General features: G+C 41.7%; 1 protein-coding gene across 14 annotated transcripts in view; it reads right to left on the bottom strand.

Annotated features, from left to right (window-relative positions):
- Positions 1-25,578, bottom strand: part of HTR2C (5-hydroxytryptamine receptor 2C) — a 245,429-nt gene that overhangs the window by 12,903 nt on the left and 206,948 nt on the right. For 13 of the 14 annotated variants that reach the window (XM_087748928.1, XM_087748935.1, XM_087748932.1 and 10 more), the window contains one exon: positions 3,168-3,368. The exons of the other annotated variant lie outside the window; for it this stretch is intronic. In XM_087748928.1, coding sequence (XP_087605054.1) covers positions 3,168-3,368 — 201 coding nt within the window. The remainder of the gene's footprint in view (positions 1-3,167; positions 3,369-25,578) is intronic. 14 annotated transcript variants of the gene reach the window in all.

Here is a 25,578-nt window from a genome sequence, read left to right as displayed (position 1 = left end):
CTTTTTCTCTAACTGAACACAAAAAGTCTTGCTCAGGTTACATTTGCTAAAACACGGGACAACTGGCTGGGATGTACTTTAATCTGGAACAAAGAGGGCTTTGGAAAAGACCCATTCATAAAGCAATTGTCAACAGACAGGAGGACTCTGTTATGTTCCCCTGCTTAAAAACCTAATCATAGGTTTAGGCTTGTGCAACCTGCCAAATCCATGGCTCAATGAGCAAAGAACCTCTATTATATATTTTGCTGTCAGCATTAACATTTCAGGAAAATAGAATGCAAAAGCTACTAAATTAAGATAAATTACATGCTTTTTACTTCCTATTTTAAATTCTGATTCAGGAACTGAATTCACTGTTCTTTACATGGGATGCATTTAAAAGTTTCTTCAGTCCAACTGAAGCAGGACTTAGGAAACGCAAACTGACCAGCCTGCACTTAAGTGCTGCTTTGAATTTGATACTTAATCACGTACAGAAGTGCACGAATTCTTTTGTGATACTTAATACTGAAGGGAGGGTGAATTTATTTAACCTATTCCATCCTCTTGAAAATTGTATGGGATTTCATCAGGCCTTTCCAAGTGACAAGTGGGTAAGAGCCGGAAGACAGCAATGATACACTTTGGGCGAGTTCTTCATTCCATGTTCAGTTTATCCCTGTGTCTGTCACATTTCTAAATTCATTTATGAAGTAAACACAGTTATGCTAAAATAAGCTAGATACATACCAAGAATACTTTTCTTTCTCCATTTAATGCAACCCTCTGGAGAAAGCCCGAGTAAATGGGTAAGCCCTATCGCATGCACTGGGGAGGGTGGAAATCCAACAGCAATTCAGTGCCCTGAACAGACTCTCTGGGGAGTATCATTCTGCCTGTATCTTCAAAAAAAGGGATGCAAGCAAAGACTCCCCTGGGCCAGCTGTATCTGCATCAAAGAGAACAAACAAAACATAAACCAAGCCCAGACATGCTGTACACCCTCTCAGCTATGATCCCAGCACAGGAGGGGACGCAGGTACAGCTGTAACGCATCTCCCTCCCCAGCCTGGGGAGGGAAGCGCTGCCCCAGGCAGTCCCCCAAAGCGTTGTGCACTGCAGACGTCCCGCTGAGCGACAGCTCACAGCTTCTTCCTAAAGACTTTTGGATGCTGGGGAATAAATGCAGCACCCATTGCCTTATTGAGGGCTGACGAGCCATGTGCCTGCAAAAGAAATGTGCCATTCCATCTCCCTTCCAAGCTATTTCTTTTAGTGTTCCTTATTTCACCTGTTTCACATCCTATTATAAACGCAGACATTCTATAAATGCATAACCCGAGAAAGCTGGGAAGGGGTGAGGTGTTTGCACTCTACAGCAGAACAAAGTCACCTTGCCTATCCTGGCTCAGGTACTTTTGCCCTTGGGGGACAGTAGAGCCCATAATGTTCCTATTTTCCATCACCCTGAGCCCATTCCCCACCCAGTAACTCCAGGAAGAGGTAGGTCTAGTCTTTACATCTGTTTGGTCAGGCCCCAGATTTGGTTACTAGTCTGCTGACTCAGTGAACCATGCATGAAGTACTCGTTGCCTTTATTCCTTGGACCCATGGTCCAAACCACGACTTAGCCCTCAAGGTTCTTGTGCAGGCAGTCACGTTCAGCACTAGCCAATTCTAAGGATATATCTGCAACATGTAAGGCAGCACAGGGAAAAACCTGCAAGTTAGCTCCAGAAATGGAAGCAGAACAGTCTTATTGCCCAGGTTTTGCAATGTGTTGCTCAATGCTGCTGACAGATTTATACGGCTCTGCTGGGGGGGTATACTGGCTGCTCCCTCTGCGTTATAGTGCAGCACAGGGCACAGATTCTGCGCCAGCTCTGAACTGCCTGTGCAAATCCAGCCCAAGCATCCTGCGTGTGAAGTTGTTCGCACGTGACTGCTTCTGCACTGAATTCAGCAGCTTTCTTTCCTATGCCAAACAGGCAGCACAGAGAGTTTAAAATAATTATAAAAAAAAAAAAAATTAAATGAATTGATTAAACCCAATCCAGTTTCACTGTGGATTGTATTACCCAGAGGAACCGTAGCAGGCCTGTGGCACATGAAAAGTTGTTTCTAACAGATATTCTTGCTATATTCATGAAGAGAGAAGGTATATTTCCCCTATTTTTTTGCTTTTTTCCACAGCCTTTTTCCATGGCAATCTTCTTCAAAAGTGGCTCCTGCAGCACCCAGACATCCAGTATCATATTCCACTTCTAAAGCAGGCAAAACCCAAGAGAAATTCAAGCACCTGAAACATGCTTTTCCTTGCAGTACAGCACTGAAAGTGACAACCGCTTTATAAAAGAAAAGTTAAATGTTAAATCTTTCTAAGACTGCATTTTATTCAAGCAAAAAAGGCAATAGAGCAGAGGGAAGTGGTCATACAATTCTTCTGATGCTGCCCCAAATGTCTCCTTTATAAAGCACATTGAAAGACTTCCCCCAAAAATGTTTTTCTTCACATAATTCCTGATATTACAGAGTCATCTTGCTATCATTTTTCCTTTTCTTCCTTATTTTACTGCTGCTTTATTTATCGCTTTTTATCAAAGTGATACAAAAGTGTCTTCTTTTATGTCTGTCCTCATTTACTATGACTTCAAACTTGCTAGCTCAGTACTAGCAGCAATCCAACTGTGGCAGAGTATAATATAGGCTATAAAGCCTGTGCAAGAGCAGTAAATACCTCACTGTTAGCCTGCCTTCAATTCTGCGCTGCTTCACTTAAACTGCTACGAGAATTTGAGTTTAACTGCAGCAACTGCAGTGTAGACATGTCATTTGTACTGGCTGCATTTTCCTTCCAGAGTCTTTGCTAATGCTATTTTCTGCTTTGTTTACACAGCAGTTTTATAGTACCATTTGTCTGTGTTACCATCATTATCGGCATATTGATATGTACACAGCAGCAATGCTTCAGCATTGGGAGTGGTGGTGTTCTGAAAAATGACTACTTATTTTGGTCACTGACCAAGCGCAATGAAAGACTTCTATTTCCCAGTAATCATTTATTATATTCAGGCATGCAGGCCAGGTAAATTAATTTGAGTATACTCTTTAAAATCCTAAATGAAAATTGGAGTAACACTATTATTCATTAAGACACACTTAAGATCGTGAGCCGCATTGCTTACCTATGGATATGGTCCAAACTGCAGCAATTTTCATAATAGCCTTGGTGCGGGAATTGAAGCGGCTGTGCTCAATGGGATTGCGTATTGCTACATACCGATCAAGAGAGATGGCACAGAGATGCATAATAGATGCAGTTGAAAAGAGCACATCTAGGGAAATCCATATAGGGCACAACTGTTTAGGCAAAGGCCAAGCATAATCTGAAACATAGAGAGAAAAGAAATGAAAGGAAAAAAGAAAAGGAAATAATTTGGGAAGCTAGGCCATCATTTCTGAGCAACTGGGATATTTTAACTCTATGATACTGGTAAGGGGCACGTGCAGGAGGAGTGGACAAAGAAAATTCTTGCAAGGCCTCTCTCTGGGCAGTCTCTGGTTCTGGACACTCCCTAAACCCGTAGCCAGTTCCCACACATCTGTTTTCCATGACCAGTAGCGAAAGGCAAAGGAACATTAACTTGGCAGTGCCTCCGAGTGACCGTTCTAGCTCTGTTCCTCTCTCTTAACTTTTCCCCCACATCTTTACAAAATCGGATTTTACATTAATTTGTAATTGCCTCATCACATTCTTTTCATGGATTGCATAGTGCTACGTGGCATTAACTTCACTCAGATCCTTTCTAAAGCTCTCTAGGCATGTACTTCTCAGTTTCTGTCTGCCGAGGAGAAAGGTAGCAGTTTTTCTACACAGTCTAACAACTAGCTAAATGACGCTACTTTACCTTAAATATTCTCCCCAGACAGCATGCCTTAATAACAGAGGAATACTTGACTCCTTACAGAGCAGCTGGGATTGAGTGGCTGAAATTTGAAAACTGTTTTGAGAGTTGACAGAACTGAGTATTATTCTTTACAGAAACAAGTATGCCAGCAAACTGAACAGACCAGATAGCTACATCTGACAGCAGCTGGCACGCAGCTAATTTGGGTGCCTGCATTAATTAATCAGTTTACTCAGTGCTGAAGTACAGCTTGAGAATAACAGTGACCCAGAAAGATCCTCAAGGGGCACTGGTATTTAAATTAAAGCTCAGAGAAAATTGATTTGTGAATGATACTCCCATGTTAATGCCCAGAATGGATTGCGTGAGATCAATAACATGTCCTGCCAAGCTCTGGGCTTCTAACACACTTATCAAAACAAATCAACAGTATCTATAGCAGCTGAGAACATGAGAGACTTCATAATAGTTGAATAATGATATATTCTTGTGTCTTCATTCAGAACATGGATATCTAAAGCAATCTTGAAGTTTATCCCAAGAATCAGAAACATCACTCTGCAGAATCAATTTTATATTAAGAACAATGCATCTCCATCCTACTGATCTCGAATGGAAAGGGAGAAATGTTAGTCTCAGAAAGGATATTTTGAAACAAATTACCCAGCCAAGAGAGATGCAGGATACCTTACATGCAGAAACCCGAGATGAATTGAACCAGAGCAAATTATTCTGAATCATCCCAATGAAGCCCAGGAACCCTTCACAAAGAGCACGGCAGAACGAGGTGGACACATTAGCTCATTTCACCAGTGGGAGACCCACAGAAGAAGTGTTAAGTAACTCACAAAACCCACACAACAAGACCTCAGCTCCGGGGAGATAAACCATTTATTTCAGCACATTTGCACCACCCCTACTAGATGGACTGTAAGTGGACTGAAATCCAAAGCGGCAAGCATTTAAGAGGTCCTTATCAAAGGGAACTAAGTAAAGCACTTTGTGGCTGGAGCATCTTTACTTTAAAAGGCACCTCTGCTGTACAAATGAATTGAACTTGGTTAAATTACGACTCAGCCCCTTTATGAAGCTATGATCACATTCTGCGCCTCCCGCTTTTGTTCACACTTTGCAATAGCTTAGGACATCATTGCCATCAACCTGCAATTGAGCTCGGAGCTCCAGCTAAGCACACCTCTGATTTGCTGGGTCTTTAATGAATGCTCCGGGGAAGAACAAGTCTGAGCTCCTTCATGTGGTACGCGTGCTCCCTGTACAGCCCCAGGCTTTTGCTGCCAGCCCAAGCTAAAACACATTCAGTCATGCTTTATCCCTCCGTACTTATCCCTCTGAGTTGCTAGAGCCAGCTTTCTGATACAGGCTGAAATGAGCTATGAGCACAAGACCTGGAGAAAAGCAGCGGGGAGTGTGACCTGATGGATGAAGCTGTCCCTGTGAATATGTGTGGGGCGATCGTGACTGCGCAGCAGCCTCTGCAGAGGGACGGTGGTGGTGACGGCTGCTCCCCGCATCAGGCAGGCGGCCAGGAATCTCCGGTGTCTCCGGAAAGGGATGTCAGGCCTCCAGGCTCCCTGTGCGTGGGAGCATCTCCAATCTGATCTATGGCACTGCAGTGGGTACAATCTGATTCTTGACATTTGCTACACCTGGAAGAGGTTTCTACAGCAACCACCTTTTCAGCATTATTGAATGATGAATACCTTATCTTCTTCCTTTGAGCTACCCGAACACTTCCCATGACTGATTCCCCCGGAACAACTTCTGCTATTGATGTGAGCTAGGCAACAGCATTATAACCAAAGAATTAGCAGAAGCAAAAGCTACAGTAAACGTTCATACCCACGGTGGGAGGTTAGTAGGTGTCACCTGCTGTCAGCCCTGGCACTGCAGAAACCACAGCCACCAACAGATCCAAGTAATGCTGCCCAGAATTACTGCCTGGGCAAACTGTCAGGATGTCTTTAAAGATAAGGGTGATATGAGAGCCCTCCTAATGGCTGATCCTTTTAGTCTTTACTGTCCCAAGGCAATCCATTATGCTTCTAGCTGAAAAGGCAGTTATATGTGGAGACATTTTACTTTCTCAGGAAGTTTCCTAAAATGATCTGCAATAATAAAATGTCACTCTGGAAATTTGTAGAATGGCAGCTCGTAACACATGACTATACCTTGATAGGAAAGGTATAATATATATCCTATCTCAAAATACAATTACTTTTAAGTAAGCATGGTGTGTGCATTTGAAAAACACCTACACAGCCTACAAAGCCAGTAATTTGTACAAAAAGAAAAAAAGTTTATTCTAATTCTGTTTCAAATAAATGTACAAAACATAGGAAATGTGCCCCGTGACTGTGCCAAGATGCAAACAAGGATTAAAAAACCAATTCTGTTAATGTTGTTACACCTTTAAAAGAATCTTATCCTCAGAAATACTCTATCTGCAGGAGGTAACATTTCTCTGATTTGTTCTATTTTCTCTCATTTCATACGCAAAGAATAACAATTACCATATATTTAGAAGTGCAGATGACTGAGTGAAATGAATTCTTGGACCCTAGCACTTCTAAGCTTTAGTAATTGCATTTCCAATGGAAAGCATGCATCTCGGTCCAAATTTGGCTCCAGAAAGAATGAAACAGTACTAAACACCCGGGTAAGCAAAAATCAAGTTCTTTGTAAGAAACTCTGATTTTTGTATCTTGAATTAATCTGTGCCCTTAAAATCAGGCATATATTTAATGCACTGGCTAGTAGACCAGATAGGAGAGTGCTGAAGGGGATTAGATGAAGCCAGCAGGTCAGAACAAAAGGCATTATTTCTTTACCCAGCATGTAATCAAACTGCAGATTTTTTTGCCTCCAACATTTTGTGGATGCTAGAAGCTTACACTGGACAAATTCATACAGAAAAGCGTATAGAAGACTACTGCAATGATACTACTTTCAGATCAGTGTTAGCTTCTGACTCTGATCAGGATAAAAACACCGTGTATGAAATCCTGCAAGGAAACTTCTGCAGAATGCCTGTGTATATTGCTTCGGCTTCCAACGCTGAATAGCATCTCGTGGAACTTGAGATGTTGTCGTTCTTCATGGGAAACAGGGGTCAAACACTCATATTTAACCAGGAGTCATGGTCCATAGGTGCGATTTCATCTCCTGTGCTGGGATGAAAAAGCAAACCACAGTTCCTGTGTGTCGCTGAACAGCTGAGATGGGCACAAACTGTTGGCAGCAAAATGCAGAAACTCAAAAGCATTTTGGCAAAGCCGCAGACCATCTCTGTGTGTAGCTAATTTGCTGGTGGATGAGAGTTCCCTTAAATTTTTTGTGCTTTCCGTCAAGAAGGATAGCAACAATGAAATTTAAACACTTTTGTCAGAGGTTTTATGCATATGAGTAAAAAGTGTTGTATAACACTGTTATTATGGTTGTTGTGCCGTTCACTGCATGAGAGTCAAAATTACCAGCCACTGCAGCAGGAGGTGACTGAATAATCCAAAACACAGCAAATGGAAGCAAAATTAATTATGTCGAATGGTAAAACAGAATTACTCCAGATTGTAGGAGAATGGCTGAACTGAAAAAAGAAAGTTAGAACCTGCGGCTGAAAAGAAACTATGGGACTGCAGAATAGACGGAGGCTGATGCAAAACCCCTTCCTTCTCCCCAAAGCTTCGAACAAAATCTCATGAGCTTTACTTGGCTTTTTGTGCTAAGCTGCGGTAGACAGGAGTTGTGTGTACACATACAGACAAACACACCCCATGCTACAAATGGACTGGCTCACTATATTTACATTTAAAAAAATGACTATTGCTTGTACATATTTACTACTTCTATAGCGCAATCTGCCCCAGGATACCTCCTGGGAATATGCAGTGTAATACTTGGAACAAATCTGGAATAATAGTAACAAAATACCTGCTTACACCACAATAAAGCAGAGTTATGTAAAATTCATCCCTGTAGCTTCAGAAATTTTTCATGGCAAACTCACAGTAAGCTGCAGCAATCATTTATTTTCCAACCGTGAACGGGAATTTGGAAAAGGCTTCAGAACACATTTGTTGTGTTTAGCCAGTGCTTTATATCTATCAGAATGGATAAAAGGGTAAAAACCACCCTTCAAAATTACACAGGAAGAATAAGTGTATATTTTGTCTTTTAGGCTCATGATGACATTTGATATATATACACACAAACATGCATCCATGTACATAATGTATATATACCTATGCATATATATATACAAAAAAACCCAGAGCTAAGAGGTGCAGAAAAAGAACTAGAGATGCTTATGTGTTCAAATATAGCCTCTTTTAACGTTGTTCATTGGCTTGGCCAAAAACTGAAATACATGTAGTATTTCTCCTTTTGAGATTCTGATATTTACTGTACTTATGTTTTGCTTTAACTACCAGCAGGCCTTGAACGAATTGAACTAAAAATGGTAGGAAATCATTATGTTTGAACGAATCTTAATCCCAGTACAAAGCACAATTTCCCAGCAGTTAACATGGCAACACAGCACATGCTTGAAGCACCTCTTGATCATCCTTTAGCTGCCACGAATCTGTTCCAGGCCATACACTGATCTACTGCTCTGTGTAGTGCTCTGACTCTCGGAAAGGTCAATGACAAAAATCCAGGAGATACCCCACCTAATTCCCTGAGAAATGAGGATACAGCCTTTCAAAATTAGAAGAAGCGTGCAATACTTAGTAACAGCATTCGCTCAGGTTTCCTTGCTGTAAGTCAGAGCAGCATGCAGACGATGGGAAACAGCAACAGAGAAGATGTACCCAAAAGCTGTCACTTTGTGATAGATTTTGCAGCTTTTGAAGATTCTTTCACATGTTCCAGGGAAATCCACTGTTGTGGGCTGTGGAAAAAAGCCTACCCTTGCCCACTGCTAAAAGTCTTTTTACCCCCATTGCACCATTAACGTATTGCAACTGAAGCATTTTATATTAACCAGACTTTCCAGTATTCACTTTAAAGTTTCATAGCTGCCACAGGCTTTACAAAAATAGAAAGTGATTACATACAGTTTTAACATTACTGCATTTCATTATTCCCAAGGGAATGAAAGAATTTAAACGATTCTCTTCTCTCTCTCTTATCTAGGAACTGAAGTACTTCTTAGCCTGAAATACTAAGTGTAAAGCTATGTATCTCTTTTTTGCTAATTTTTCAGATTTATGTAGACAAATGACTCAGAGACATCCGTGTCACCCTGAGAGTCACACAACTGAGAACGCTGAAAACCTCCATCATGCCTGAGAAGCACAGAATGTCTTGCTTGACCCCCCACAGTCCTCAGTGATTACCAGCACGTCTGCAGAAGGGATCACGCGCGTGCAGCCAAGCTTCCTGGCTGGAGGGACAGCTGGTCTCAAGGGCAGCACTACCAATGCTTCTGATTTTATCATCAATAGAGTGGAATTTAATGTTGTCCTGACATATTGAACTCCTGGGTGCTGGGTTACATGAGAAATTGAGTTCACCTTTAAGTTTCTAGCCTACATTTTTCTAAAGGGAAAAAAAGGCCATTCTAAAGCTATCTGGATCCCTTAAATAGCACATATTCTAGCACAGCCAAGCACAGGAACATAATCTACACACAAAGAATGAAGATGCCTTTTAGGAGAAGGACTGTATTCTTGAATGCTGTAAGTCCAAAAAGGCTTGAGGGTCCCAACAGATGCTCAGCAGCGGATGGGGTCTCAGATGATACAATGGCTAAGAGGCTGGAACAGACCACCAAGTAAGAAAGGAAGGGTGACACTCTGTCCAGACGTGGTGTTGGTGAGACCACTGCTGACACCCTGCACTTGACTGAGAGCATGCTATTTTGCCATAGTGCAACACCGCAGAAAGGATTTACTGGCGTCTGTGCCACTGATCACATCCAAACTGGGCTGGTCCACCATTCCTGACCTTCAGTTTTCCTCTGAGCTATTTGTTTTTCACCTCGTGGAGCCTTCAGCATGGCACAAGTGGCCCCGGGGCAGGGAGCAGCAGGCAACGGGCCCAGAACACTGTGGTCTCCTTCAGAAACCCCCTCACCATCAATGGAAACCCCAGTGGAGCTGGATGTGCCTCCAAAGGTCTTTTGGTTCTTGCCTCACAAGTTATAGCAATTAATTGATGTGACTGTATTTTATTGCAAATTAAACAATTGCACCCATTATGCTGTTTTGAGAATTTTAAATAACTGGGTTAGGTTTTGCTTTCTATCCAGTATGGCGATGACTTGCAGTCTTGACAGGACTTGTAAGAAAGAAGCAAATTTAAAGCCAGACTGGATGTAATCATCTGATCTAGGGAAAGGTTGCTTGAATATCATTTAAGTAATATTTTAAATGCAAGGAGCCAACTTTATCACATACTATACTTAAAACAACCGTGCTAATAAAATGGGATATTTGCTAAGAAGAAAACATAGAGAATGCTGTTGCCATCCCAAAGGCAGCATGTCTTCTCTTAGGGAAATATCAAATTAGTCTGGTGCAGTCTGTCATTCCATGAATCCATATGTTACATTCATCTTTTCATTTATTGGTGGAGAATAAAACTATGTTTGAAGTTAGAGAAAAAATTTCTAGGCTCAATAATGTTCTTTGCTCACAGTTTAAGCATCTGTAGCTGCATCTGCAATTTGTACGTTGAGTGATATGGACAGTTAACGGGCCAATGGTACAATTAATTGAATGGTATCACTAACTTCGTATAAAGGGTTTCTTACAGCATTTTAACTTCAACAGAGATATGATCTCTTCACACAATTCTGAGATGCAAGTTCTTCATAATGCTTTATCCAAATGAAACCACAGTCTAACAAAATATTCACAACAGTAAATATTTTCTTTTTACTGATGTTCTGTATGTCAGCACAACGGCAGGACAGTGGCCTCTCCTTTAATTTCCTTCATGCAGGTTATGGATCAGCCTTCACCCCTTATTTAAACAACTAATAAAACAACAGTTGAATCAACACCACACGGCAAAATAAGCCCACAAGCAAACACAGACCCCAAACGAACACCTTCTAAATGTAAAAATATAAATCTTTTCAAAAAAACCTGTTTCATAACAAAGTGCACAAACATGTAACAATAACAGGTGGTTTTCCCTATTTTTGATGAAATTGAAAAAGATCCATTATCACAAGAAATAGCTGCCAAAACATACAGATCATTTGAGGAAACTAAAATTCAGAACTGAAAGTGATGTGGCATTATTCAGATTACAGCTGGCTGCTAAGCAGTTACCTTAGTTGGAACAAAAAAGCCATCTGCTCGAACCCAGAGTTTCTAATATCAAATAAAGTTTAGACTATGGCTCTACCCTAGGACTGGCTCTGTGGCTAGTGAGAGGACATAAAACCATACAGAGTGGATTTTTTTAGGTCTTCAGTTTGATTTCAGCATAACTCAGCAGCAATTCAGTTGTCTATGCCATCCTGCCAGCTGCCTGGGAGCCTACCTGGGATTAATCCTCTTTCTTAGCTTGGGCTCCCTCCTGGCAATACAGCTGAACAAACTGGCCTCCAAATAGTGATAAAATGTCCAATTTTGGAAAGGGACGTGATAAGGATTTCCTTCATTTGATGTACAGGGTTCCGTATTCAGAGAGCACAGGTCTGTCATCCTTAATTAGCCAATGCTTTTACTAAATATTCCAGGAAGACCGCCAATTTAATAAGAATTGACATACTTACTCTAAATCAACTTCTGCAAAGCACTATCATTAACTTTGAGCGTACAGATGCAGAGGTTTTCAGAAGTTTTATTAGTCTCATATACCTTGCATGCCCCGTCAGTATTTTTTTCCCCCTGTGTGGGGTGAAGTAAAGAATTGCATCTCAGGATATAAAGCATAATGTGAGGCCAAAGCAAGATCTGCAGTTTGAAAAGTGGCAGTGATTTTGCCTGCTGTTTGCTCGCAGGCTGCTGGATGTGACCAGGATTCAGCCATCGTTTTGTCCCTTGTTCAGCGCAGCGCTACACCTGCAACGGTCTAATTGCAATGGAAAGCGCAACCCACACTCAAGTGCTCTAATGAATTTAGGGATATCAAAGTAGTTCGGTGGGTCAGCTTTCTTTCTTACTATACAGTGCACATTCCTCAACAGCAGGAAAGCTATTAGGGACAGCGGGTTAATTGTCTGGATGAACTTCATGCCAGTGTGAGTTACAATTTGCTTGTCTGATGAGGTTAAAAGCTGGTACAAGCAGTCAGTAAGACTGATAATGGCAAGAAATCACTTCAAGCAAGGGAAATAAGTTGTATTTTGGTCACGCTCACAGATGTTTATTTCCATTTCTGATATTTCTCAGAGCAGAGGACTTGCAAAATGCATTCCCTGTTTAGCTTCCTCCAAGTCGATGGGCATCTCTGATTCTTCGTGATTGTACAAGTAGAAATGCCAGCATGAGAGTGCTCCACAGAAGGCACCGTAAAAAGCAATTATTTGGGTGTTGGTAAGAAGCCTAAAATTCTGCTCCATATCCTTGAGTGCCATCTACTGTCCTCCTGTCACTGAATACCTTAGACGCAAACCTCCTGCTTGCAAAGCATTTCTGCCAGCAGGCCCAGGCAGCTTCTGACCAAGAACAGATACATCGTTCATTATAGGAGAAGTGTCAGGCTGGAGTTTGTCACATTGGAAACTTTCACTGTGGGAGTCTGAAAGGTGATAGAACAGCACCTTCAGTAGCTTTCTCAAGGAAATAATTTACTAGCGAACACTATTACATATGCAGTAGTCACAAGGAAATCTGTGAACATGTGAGCAAGCACCACTGCTTTCTAGGAGTTTAATGGCCACCATGTGCCAACCCTGCATAGCAATCTGCATGTGTAACCTGCTCCAATTAAAAGGCAATGCAATGAAGAATCACTGTCCTTCCCTGAAACAGGGGTGGAACAGAATTCGTCCAGTATATAAACAACATTCAAATATTTAATTAAATATTTCTAGCAGCAATCTAGAAAATGCATGTATTGCTAATCAATTCCATACTCTATAGGAAGAACCTGCTGAACCATGTGAGTGTGCAAACAACGCCCAGACTGCACCCAGAAATGTACAGTTATCCACCAGGATTCTTTCAGCGGTCCAACCCAGACTTACACTTTGGGGGAATTTTCCTGATAACTTTCTTTTGACTGAGGAATAGGATGTAGAAATGAGATGAAGCCGACAAGCGCAGCTAAACTAGACCAAGTTACTTAATTGCTTGAGCTCTTCTCAAATCTTGCACAATACTTGAAAAATAACATTTCAGTAGCCTTTATCTTCCAGTACAATGTTTCAAAGTCTGGAGTCCCTCCCTCCATGGTCAACCTTAATTACCCAGCTGTCCTTCCCCACTTCTTTCCCCTGTTATCCCACAATATTTAGATGTTTCCCTATTTTGCCAGGCCATAGCAACCCTGGAGGCTCCTTTCACAGGCCTGGAAAATAATTTTCCACAGCAGGAGGAGGTCTGGAAGCTTCATTGGCAGATAAGCTGGACAGTGTGGTGCCTGCTGGAAAGCCCATTTCTCCATCAGTGGCACAGGAGGCTTTCCTAGGCAGCCCCAACACCTGCAGGACATGGACATGCCCTGGTGTTATCTGATCCACTTCTATCACCGCAAGAAAATACAGACTTTAAATGCTCATGTTTAATCGAACCTCTCTGCGGGGAAGTATGGACAGAATCACAGTCTGGGGATGCCTCTACATTAAGCCTCAGGGGGGAGAAGGCTTGCGGACTTCACCTCAGCATGTTGTAGTATTTTTTCCCTTTCTCATCTGCAGAGGCCTGCAGGCTCGTTCTGCCTTCAGCCCAGGAGCAGCCAGTGCTACGGCTGAGAGACTCAACTCCTGGCCCTCCCGTGGGATTTGATGCGTTCAGCCTAGCTGGGAACCAACCTCCCATCTGGGCATGATACTCAGAGAAGACTGCCTCATCCCAAGCCCCCTTGCCATGACCAGGGCAGGTCACCCTGTCACCAGCATCCAAGCATCCAAAGTAACACTGGGAAAGCAGGGGTCTGGGAAGGCTGCATGCGGCCGAAGCTGCACTGACCAATCGATAAACATGGTGTTTCTGTACCCCCGCTCACCCCAATCCTGCCCGACAGAGCTGATACACCCCCAACCAGCCTACTGCCCTGTGATTTTAAATCAGCCCTTTACTCCAAGCAACCGATTTGTTACTTGGTGTGACAGCCCAACGTGTAAAACTACATAATACAATGTTAAGGATTTGCATTCTTGTAAGCATTTTGGACACAACTCTTTGCTAATTAAAACTGCTCACTACTAACAGAGTCTACTTAAAAGATCTGAAGTTGGTATAAGAACTAATCTTAGATTATGGTGCATAATCTTAGATTATTTGAATTAATTATCTAATTATAATTATCCAATCTTAGATTATCACACTGCAGCATTTACAGCCTATAAAATGTCAGATTGTTGTCAAACTGCTGCATGAGGACATGTAAGACCACGCTCAGCACAGCTTTCTTAGCAGATCCCAAGATTTAGAATTGCCTCAGACTATGCCAACCCATAGTTCATCCTCACGTGCTGGAATTCAGGTGATATCCCTCAGGAAAAAAGAAAACAAACAGGCAGCAACATCAATCCTGCCTGACTTTATGTCTCTCTCTGACAAATGATGCAGGTACGCAGTTTTGAATCCTGAGGTCTGTGTTGAAAACAGCAAGGCAGGGTGAGGTGATCCCATTTCCCATAACAATGTTTTGGCATGTGGAACATATTCCAGATGGGTAACATCAGAGGCAAAGTGAAACTTAACATATGACCACCATCTGGGTACAGTTGTACTCCTTTATTTTTGAGTTTTGCAGAAATTGTAGGCCTATTGCAAGTTCCATTAACATGAAGTAGAAGTTTAATTTAATATGGATAAATGAAGTGTGGGTGTGCTGATATATTAGAAAGAATACTATTACCCAGAAAATTATAGTGGTCTCATGAAGTGGAAAAGGAAACTAAACAAATGATATTTAGTTAAGTTATACCATTGGGTTTTTTTGATAGACTTGTTTTTGCTTTGTAATCAAGTGCAACGTTATTTTATTATCATGGTTATACTATTATTACAGTGTAATCTTGCACTTGATTACAAATCAAAACCAGGGATAACTCTGATCATAAAATAACATGTTAACATAATAATCTAGAAAAAGGTAATAAAATAAGTGTTGCCATAGATTTAACAAATGTAAATGAGTAATATGGGTGCTGTAGTAGAACTAGTTACTCCCAAGATACAAGAGGTACTTAGCCCAATATGGACTAGAAAAAGCTTGGAAAAATCAGTACAGAAAGTAGATAAAGATGTAAAGGGTATGTTTAAAGGACTTCATCTTGGAAGTTGTTTTTCCTGTGTTCATGCTTATCAACATCAACTCACCATTTGTATCAAACAAATAACCTGGTTCTGCTGTTATGCATCTGGGATGGAGACAGCTAGCTAGATTTTAACACTAAAGTAGACTCATGACTTTTGGCTTCTACTGTGTTAAAATGCAATCTCTCTTTCCGTTCATTTCAGATCAGCTGATCAGAAGGAATCAACAAAATCTTAACTGGCAAATTCAAAGTTTTACCCAAAAAATTCAAAATTTAAATAGCAGAGTGAGAAGTAGTTACCATTCAGAACAAATATGCAGAGGTAAAGACAGAGCTCTGCTGCCTCCTAAAACCAGCCATCAATATTCATAGGTGTCAGACATGCATTTACAGTCTTCTGCATCCCAGCGGGTGCCAAATAGGTATGGTAAAAGCCTGTCATACCAGGTCAAACACCATCAAGACCTTTTTCTGCAGCTGCTGCCTCTGATTGGGGATGGAAATAGACTTTTATAAAAACAAGCAAAACACCCAAAACTTACCTAAAATAAACACATTGCAAAAAAAAAATTATACATCAGAAGGTGGAAACAGATTGGTCAGGGTAACAACTGGTCTGTCCCGATAACTCAAGCCCAGCTGGAGAAGACAGACTGTTGCCAACATGCCAACAGGAATGGAAATCAAACTGCCCAAAAAATAAGAGAATCAACAGAACCTTATCGACCGTCTTGCCTTGCCCATAAAATTTCATACTTAAGAGCTGGTAGAGGAACTAGGTAATTCATGTTTGTGCATTACTCATTGAACTTTGTAGTCCTGAACCTTTTTCATCTAGGAACTGAGATGGCATCTCGGAGGAGAGATTCATTCACTAAATCCACTGCTGTCACTGTGCTTATCAGAGTTCCTGCAGGAATAGTAAAGTTTTCCAACAGCAAGACTTATTACAACCAGAAAACACAGAGGAGGCTGGAAAAATGGAATATATATTTGAAACTAATGCATGAAACCAAAATGTTGATATAGCACATATTGGTAATCACGGCGTAGGCTCCATGATAGGCTCATGCACAAATTCCCCTCATCTCATTAGCATCTTTAATGACAATTTTGGCAGAAAAGTTAGTGAGGATCCATTCTGTTTCTCTTGTGAGTTGTCCATTCAGAAAAGGGTTGTGTTGCATCAATGAGGCAGCATGCAAATTAGTGCAAGGCAGAGCAATTGGCATGTGGCCCCTCTTCCATCAATGTAATTTCCATTTAATTACCATGCAAGCAGATGAATCACATCAGAGCCTCTTTCCCAGCATGTGCTGATAAAACACAAAGTGGGAACTTAATGCTAGTCTTACCATTAGGTCTCAGGGAAGTGAACTAACCTACAAGGGTATTTGCGCATATTTTAATGAATATTAGACAACTCTAGGACCAGAATTTCAAGGGATATGTCATGTGAATTGGAGAGAGACATTAAAATCATAATTTGCTGAGTAGAATTTAATGATATCAATTCAACAGACAGATGTGAAAGGAAGTAGAAGAAAAATTTGAGTTAATTCTGAGTTAATTGACCCAATCCTGGAAACATTCATAATTCAAACTAATGTATTACATTGGTATATTTGTCTTACAATATATCTACGTAGTTTTCAGTAATTTCACCTTGCTTCTCTGTATTTCTTTCCATCTTGTGTAAAGCAGCTGTCTATATATGTACTGGCCTGCACAATGGCAGTGATTTTTCCATACTTTTGAGCTCAAAGGCTGGGTTGACCCATTACATGCACCTCTTCTAAAAATGCAGTAGTCTGTTCCTCGGGGTCTTGGCATGTCCCCATCACTGAGGTTGAGCCCTTAGGCAAGAAATTACTATATTATTGTACTAATCACATAAAGAACATTAAGGTTACTATACGCTGAAAAGAAATCATACTTACTTTCACAGAAGGCTGCTCATAATGTAATACAGTAAAAGCAACAAATACGATAGGATGTACACAAACATACCAAGCACCAAAATGCTGACACGAGGCATCTATCTGCATGCAACAGACTTCCCCAGTGAATACAGATCATAATTTCCAAACAGAACAGGGATGAAGGAGTTTTTCAATTTCACATGAAGTCAAGACAGAGTACAGAAATACAGCTGACCATCCTTGGCGTCCTTCTGCATTTCCCCTTACGTTCTCCAATATCTGCAGCTGCAGCTAGTACAGGAAAATGAGCCATATGGTAATCTTTACAACAGACTGCAAGTAGGACCGTTCCTGGAAATTATAACTGCTCTTTGGCAAGTGCTGAGAAACACATGCTACTAACTAGTTCCTCATCCCAGTTTCATTCTGCTGGGGTGAGTGAGAAGAGATAGCAAGTTCTCAGCATGAGATAATATGTCCTAGATATTTGGTGTGTGAAAGTGTTGCTAGATTTAGCTGCAGGCGCCTTCTAGTAGGGGAAGCAAGGGCTTTTATGGGTAAGAGAAAACAGAAGTAAAAGTAATAACTGGTATGGGGTGTTCGGGATGGACAGAATGGATGAAGCTATTGAGAAGCACTCCTCTGTCACAGCTCAGGCCAGGCTGCTGTGGTCACATCTCTGTTTTAAACTCGAGGTCACACATATAATGCTTCTAAATGGAAAATATTTTATTTCCCGCTTTCCTAAGTTAATGTTTGGGTAAAGATTATGAGGAGTTGCTATCCTTTCCACTCTGCTATTCCGTAAAATTTACTATTCCTCTCTCTCTTCCGCCTCCCCTTTCAAAAAAAAAAAAAAAAAAAATCACACTGTTTACAAAAATCAATAGAAACAAATGTCAGTTCACAAGCAGCTCCCTTTCTCACTGAGCAGATGCTGCTTGAGCACCAGGCTTTGTGGTGTGGTTGGCCAATAGATTGTGAGAATGAGGGAAGCCTGAGCTACAGCTGAAGCCAAACTCAGGCTGGGACTAGCATCCATCTCTGTAAGATAAAGTCCCTGTAAGAAGCTATCACAGGTAAATACGCATGTACAGTTACATAGACTAAAATAAACTCAGTCTTGGTAAAATGTCTGCAATTCTGATTAAATCCTTTCTCTTCGTTTTAAAATTTAAGAATAGGGGATTAAACATACCTAAGGAAGACCCTGGACGGCCATGTCTCACATGGCCCCAGTGCCCGGAGGTGGTGCTGTTCTTCCTTTCAGATGAGGCTAAATCTGTCTGTGCGAAACATATTAGCTGCCTTCATTTTACTTGTTATCTTGGTGATCCGGCTGGCACCTTTATAAAGCAGCAAATTTATCTCTGGAAGAGTTTATCATCATAGGGTCTTTCTTTTTATATATAACAATTCTGCTTTTCTCATTGTCTTGTATCAATTTCTGGTTTGCTACAAAGCATGTAAGTTTGTATTTCTTTTCAACTAAGCTCACAAAAGTTGATTACAATGAGGCAATGCACTTACAAAGCTACTACTGGATCTAACAGGCTACTGTCATAAAAAGTAAACAAAGATTCATGCATTTTAAAGCACATTTAGCTTCACTGATCTAGAAGCAAATTGGGCTTGAGAAGATTGCACCGACAGCATTAAAACTGCTGCTGTATTTAAACCGACATCAGTATTCCTGTAAAACAGAAATGTAACTATACACACTCCAGGTTTTGGGGGCTTTACACTCCTATGAATTTTAAAACCCATTGCATCTTCCAAAAATTTTTATCAAAAGGATGAAATAAAAAATATAATTGGATTTAAATCTTTATCTGCATTAAATAACAGCAATGTGTGCCATTCAAAATCATTCTAATGAGTCATACTTGAACATAAAAGATTTATTTTGGATGGGCAATTCTCCATTACACCAGGCAGGCCAGACATGCACGTCCAATTTAGTACCTAAAATATCAAAAATAGCTCCCTGATTGGATGCAGCATACATGCTGTTAGTAAATTAGAAAAATATAAGGCCATATGTTCAACTTGTGTAAGTAGGAGATAATCCGCTGAAATCATCTAGAGTATTTTAACATTTCCCTTCACCTCTCAGGAACTCAGGAGGAGGACAAAGGTGGACTCTGCCCGTCTTTTCTGCCATGTTTGTAGAGGCTGCATCCAAGGAAACATCCTCACCAAGATGCCTGGGTGATATTTTACGGGATTAGTGCTTACCTAAGACTGCTTCCATGGCATGTTTTAGGGTGAGACCACATCTCAAGCTGAGCTGTGGAGCTGGAAGTGGTGCAAAAAACCTGCCTCCACTTAGCAAGTGCCCACCGAGAGTTCGTTACAGAAACCTGCTCTGCAACCCGCTCTTGTTACCAATTAGCTTCTGGCTTTATTTCAGACCACAGCCTTAAATGGTTTAGAGATGATGTGCCTAGCTGACCTAGCAATGACTTCTTGTGCCCTGGCAGAGCTGCGAGAGAGGAAATACTGATAACAAGTTCTCTTGGATAAAATCGCAAAGGGGAAGCAGCCCAGTTTATCAACTTTTGAAGGAAAGTTGCAAAGCACATTTACTTCTTACAAAGTACAAAGGTACACAGAGGCTTTGCTTTTTTCACACTGCAGTGTTAAAATTTTCTATTTAAAACCTGTTTCTTGCAAGAAAGTTGAGGTTGGCAAAGAGATGAATTTTTGGTTTTGTAATAAGGTGCTCAGAGATTTGTCATGGCTTTCTGTTGCTACACACTGACACATACAGATCCTGGCTTCAGCATCCCAACAGCAGGCAGACCGGAAAGGAAACAGGCTCTGGAAGATGTAAGATATGACTGCAGTAGCTCAGTGTCTTACTAATACTTAGTAGCAAACAACAGGACGCAGCGAGTCAGAAAGTCCTTTTCACTCCTGTAGTCCTGTGGGATCAGGAAACTCTCCTCGGAACCTCTTTGTGATTTCATTTTCCTATTTGGATCATGTTGCTCAGCAAAATATGATTTCTTTCTCTAAGGTGAATTTGCTTCCTCTGCCTTTTTTAAATTCTTATTTTGTAACCAAAACCAATGAAATAAACAAAAAAACCCACCTCAACAGTGTCAGCCAACTCAGAAAAGAGGACTTCACTCCTTTTCCAGCAGGAAACATGGAACAGAAGCGCCTTAGGGAAAACCAGCCTCACAAAGCCAAGGCAAAGGCAATCACAAGAAGCTTTCATCCCAAACCACATTAAGCAAGTGAATGCCCATGGAATTACACTTCAGGATCAGGCCCCTCACAGGCTGGGAGCACATTTCAGCACTGAGCTGAACATTTCACATGGCGCAGCATCAGGTCATCTTACTCAGACAAATGCCAGCTCATTTCTCTTACCTATATGTACCATAAAGCTCTAACAGGAGAATGGCTCATGTTTTGTGTGATGGTGCTGAAACCTAATAAACAGCAATGCCACAAAGGGAGCTGCATTGCAGTGGCAGAAGAGATTTCCTTAGACTCAGAGGAGAGCAGCAAAACATCTGGGACCTTTCTAGATGAAGGATGCTGCCATAATCCTGCCAAGAGCTACAGTCATGACCAGGCAGGAGGAATGTAAAGAGGGTTGGAGGAGGCAGAGGAGTGCTCTGGCAAACACTCCAGCCTCTTTGAACTTGCTGCCAATGTTCCTACTCACTTTAGCATGGTCAGGTTCTCCGCTAGTATGTTTTGTAGGAAGCCATTCCCTAGGTCCACCTGTAAGCACAGGGGGAAAAAAAATCACACAATGTTACCTACCTGCAGCCTGCTGCCACTGATCAAAGCAAAGGAGGCAGTAGCACATTTAGAAAATAAAATCTAGAGTGTTCTTTAGCATTCCTGTTTTTCATTCTTCTACGTTTAGGAAAAAAAAAAAAAAAGAGTTCTCTTTTCTACTTGACAGGTCACTTTTAATCTCAGAAATATGGATTCATGCTTCCATGCAGCATTTTCCAGATTAGCACAGCCAATTCTGTTCAGGCCTTTCTGCAAGAGGCTCTGTCTGCAAAAAAGCCTATCAAACCCACAGGGCAAACAATGAGTCTCTGCAGCATCCCTCACAATCTGTGAAAACTGGGGCCACAAGCACATGTTCCTGAAAAAGGCCAGGATTAGCTCTCAGCCTAGCAGTGCTGCAATGGGCTGAGACTATCGAGTGGTGCCAGCGTGGCTCGCTCACACCTGACACCCACCACCGCCAGGCTGGGATGCTGGCACAGCCCCCTGACCCGCTGATGTGCACCCTGCTCTCAGTGCTTATTCAGGGGTCCCGTGATCCCTTCGACGTCTCTGGAGGGATGTTATTTAATTAAATCTAACACAAGCAGATTCAAAGGGTCTCCAATCAATAAATGCTCTAGCAGCCATACAGCCTTCTCCACGACCAGTCCTCATGACGAAAGCTACCATTAACAGAAGCTGTTGGAAGTGTTTATGCTGTGTTCATCCGTGCTGGACTGAGCAGCCTGAGCTCCACGTGCAGCACTATCATCCCCGGCAGACCACAGGCTAAAGGCTCTATTAACCCACAGTAGGTAAAGTAGCTGTTTGCTTAATAGCAAGAGGTTAGGAGGAGCAAAAAAGCACGTTTACAAATGTGAAATGTTTATTGTTCTCTGGTGTTTTCTCCTAAAGCTGGCATAAGGACAAGACCCTCTTGTCCATAGACATGAGCACAGGGAGGGTAATAAAGAACACCTCTGCCTACACCGAGAAGCAGGCTGAACCCAGAGCTAGATGATATACAGGCAGCACAGAGTGAAGAAATAACAAGAAAGGCAGGTGGTAAAAAATTAAATAGTAACAGTTCTGCCTCTGTATCTGACAGCAGAAATTGGTCTTCAGAGTCCCATAAACTGATGCTCCACAATGTGGATTACAGCTGAGCTCAAATTAGTCATAAGGACCTGGCACAAAACTGCCAGGCCCTACCCACAGCAGGTAAGAAATGTGCCATTCAAACTGTCTCTTAAGGCTGGTGTTGATTTACTCTGGGGAAAATCCTCTTTGCAACAGCAAACCCTTTGCTACATCATCCAGAGGTCAGCAGTATGGGAAGCAAGATTAGAGACCTAAGGCAAGGGGTCCTCTGCCTCTCCCCCTGGAAAAAAAAAAAAAAAGAGACGAGACTTGCCACATGCAAGTGAACCTGAGCAATGCCGAAGTGATGGGCAAGAAGCTTGTAGGGAGCTAATATGCGAGTTGGTGCGTCCTGGGAACTCAGGTACAGCCCTTTTCATTGCTGTCAGAGATGGATGTGCTGAGCTCCTTCCTCGGAGGAAAGCACTTGCTGACTACAGAAAGCGGCTCCTGTTTCCCACAGGCTCCAGAGAGCTGCCCAGTTCACAGCACACACCTGCAAACTGCAGGCTGGATCTCACAGCTTCACGGCCTTAGCGTGGCTTTTGCTGTTGAGCACGCTGAAGGACAGCATTTGAGTTTCTCAGCAGTGTTACAGGGTTGGAAATTTGTTTTCATTCAGCATTAGAATAAACATGAGAACCTTTGAAGATTTTTGCAAGAGTAGGTTATGCTAGAAAAATACACATTTTCAAGACAGAAGTTCTACTTTATAGCTTGAAATATAGTCCAATACGCCCTACTGATTATTATGTTACTGGCTAAATTTTTAATTTTTGCGCAACAGATCATCATGAAGCTGGCAGAATGGGGACTCGGACTCCCACATGCTGCAAAAATACTTCACCAGCAATGAGAATAATCCCATTCCTCTTCCAGCTTCCCAGGAGAAGTGCTGTAGACATGGATACACTTCTACAGCGTTTTTGGTTTTGGCAACGCACCATATTTTAATCAAAAATGTAATTAGACAAAAGCACTCTGAGCAGTTTTATTTGCCATGACACACTCGCTCAGGATGCTACGTGTCTCCAAAGCAGCGGCCAGAGAGAGGCCCTGGCTCCCTGCTTTTCTGCAGCACAAGGCATCAAGTGGTGCGTAGGACAATGGAGCTCAGGCTCCCACAAGCTACAGCAGAGCAGCTACAGGAGAGGGAGCTTCACTGAGTAAAGCATTTGCTTCCAGAGCACATAATGAAGAGTAACAGCGTTCATTTTCAGAAGGAAAGCGCAGAGCAGTACACCTTGTGGAACGTGACCTTCACGTCCATAACCGAAGTTAATGAAGCCTTGCCTAGAGCCCAGGAGGGACACTTGTGCATTCATTAGAGCCAGTTATTAACACCCAGTTCACTTGTCCTACCTCAGGTAACAGATGGCAGGTAAGATGGATATCAAAATATCAGAGGCTAGGTGATAGTTATGGTTGGTTGCACCTATGCATCGTTGCTGTGCAATACTTGCTCTGACTTTGGCCCCTCCACATCGCACACAGCAAAGAGCATGGCCTGGGCTGGGGTTTGGTGTGGCTGTGCGCTCTCACATGGGTTGGAGGAAAGACTCAAATCATCCTGCCAGGCAACCACAGTGGCAATTGGTGACACAAGGAGCTGCCTGCAATCCTTTCTTGTGGGGCACAGGATCTCCAAGGATGCAATTGAAACGATACTTAGGGTGCACTACCAGGAAGCCCTGCCTGCTCCTCTCCCTCCCGCTATTCTGAAATATATTCCTGGCTGTCACATCCTGCTTGCCATGATAATGCTGCAAATTTACCAGCTGCTGTTGCTACACAGAGGCCTGCTAAGGAAGGGACATATTTGTCCTGAGGGAGAAAAAAGACCTTCCATGCAGAAGATTTACAGTGGGTAGCACAGGATTTTTTAGGAAGAATTTATAATGCAAGACAAGGTTTTACTAAAATCTGAATTTTTATGGGGCCAGTTCCTATTATATTAAAAGTGACAAGTTTTCTAAATCTGTCTGTGCAGCTGCAGCACACACTGAAAAAACAGCTCGGTTACTGATAAAAGACATTACCATCTGCCCAAAGCAGCGATGGCAGGTCAAACACTGAACACTGTTATAATTTAATCTACTAGAAGACAGACAGATCCTGTAGATGTTAGAAGTGATGCAAAACTACTTTCTAGAGGAGCTAAGTGCACTCTGTAGCACTTCTTGCTCTACCCAACTTTAGGTTGACACATTGTTCAGAAGCCAAATCCAACTCAAAGTAATGCTTTAACATAATTAAAATAAACCTCCCAATTGACAACAGTCTTTCTGCAGGCAGCAGAGACTTTCCTGACTCGTTTCCTTGAATTTATACAATCTATTTATGGATTGCTCCCTTGCTTGCAAGCCTTGAAACCAAAATCCATGCATTTTCTCAAAAGGAGAAACTCAGCAGAAAAAGAGCTAAGATATAAGCTTGACCAGGAAACTTTTCACTGTCTCCTTCCTAGACCAGAACCTCACCATCAGTGCTGTCTGTATGTCTTGTTTTACATAGCACAGCAGCAGCTCATCATGGAAGAGGTGGAGACGATCCTTCTCCAGTTTTATGGGCTGCCTGGTTTTGATCTTTCTCTTACTCAACCTGACAAGGACTAAAACTTCAAGGGGGCTTAGAAAGGAGTGTATGAAGAAGCCACTTCAGCCAAATGAATGTTCCCAGACAATAGGAACAATCAGTACAGATGTTACCAGTGACGTGTTATTTCATTGAAAGCAAAACCAAGTTTAAGCCCTGTGTGTCTCTATCAGGGGGTGGCTGTGCCCACATAAACCCCTTTTGTCACTTAACTGCATCCATAGTTTGACATCAGTTGTGCTTCCTCTTCATTCCTGGTCCAACCAATATTCTTAATCCTCTTTGGATTGTTTCATGACTTCTTGGAGAGGAAGACAACAACAACAAAAAAAATCAAATACCTCAACCCACCTTCACCAAGGGCTAGGCTTTTTTTTTTTTTTTTTAACAATTTTTTATTTTGCATAGCTACTACAAGACTGCAACATGCCTTCCAGAAGAGTGTCCAGCAGTTTTTTTTCCTATGAAATTGAAAAAATGAAAGACACAAAGAAAGATAAGGCATTCATGCTAATTTCATATGAAGTATTTACCTCAATGGAAAATATTGCACTAGAGTCATACACAACCTGCCTGTTGTGAAAGTTCTGGGAATGGGGCTGCTCCTTGGATGAACAAGTGGAATTTCATCAGTTAGACAAAATAAGTGTTCAAATGACTGCGTCCAGCTCATACTGGTGCCATTCTGCAAATATCAAATCTGATTTCTCATCTCTCATAACAAAAGAATACAAAAACCTTGAGGAGATTTTCAGACAAGACATCAATAAAAAGACATGTCAAAATAATGAGAAAGAATAACAAAAGGCAGAATAAGTTAAATTCCTGTGACAATTTAAAAAAAAAAAAATCTGCCTTAATAAGAGTAGCAAGAAGATGA

Source organism: Nipponia nippon, unplaced genomic scaffold (assembly GCF_047370975.1).
Source record: "Nipponia nippon isolate SJK-2023a ecotype South Korea unplaced genomic scaffold, ASM4737097v1 scaffold_12, whole genome shotgun sequence".
Taxonomy (NCBI): Eukaryota; Metazoa; Chordata; class Aves; order Pelecaniformes; family Threskiornithidae; genus Nipponia; species Nipponia nippon.
Note: the sequence above shows the minus strand (reverse complement) of the source record. Positions and strands in the feature narration are given on the sequence as shown.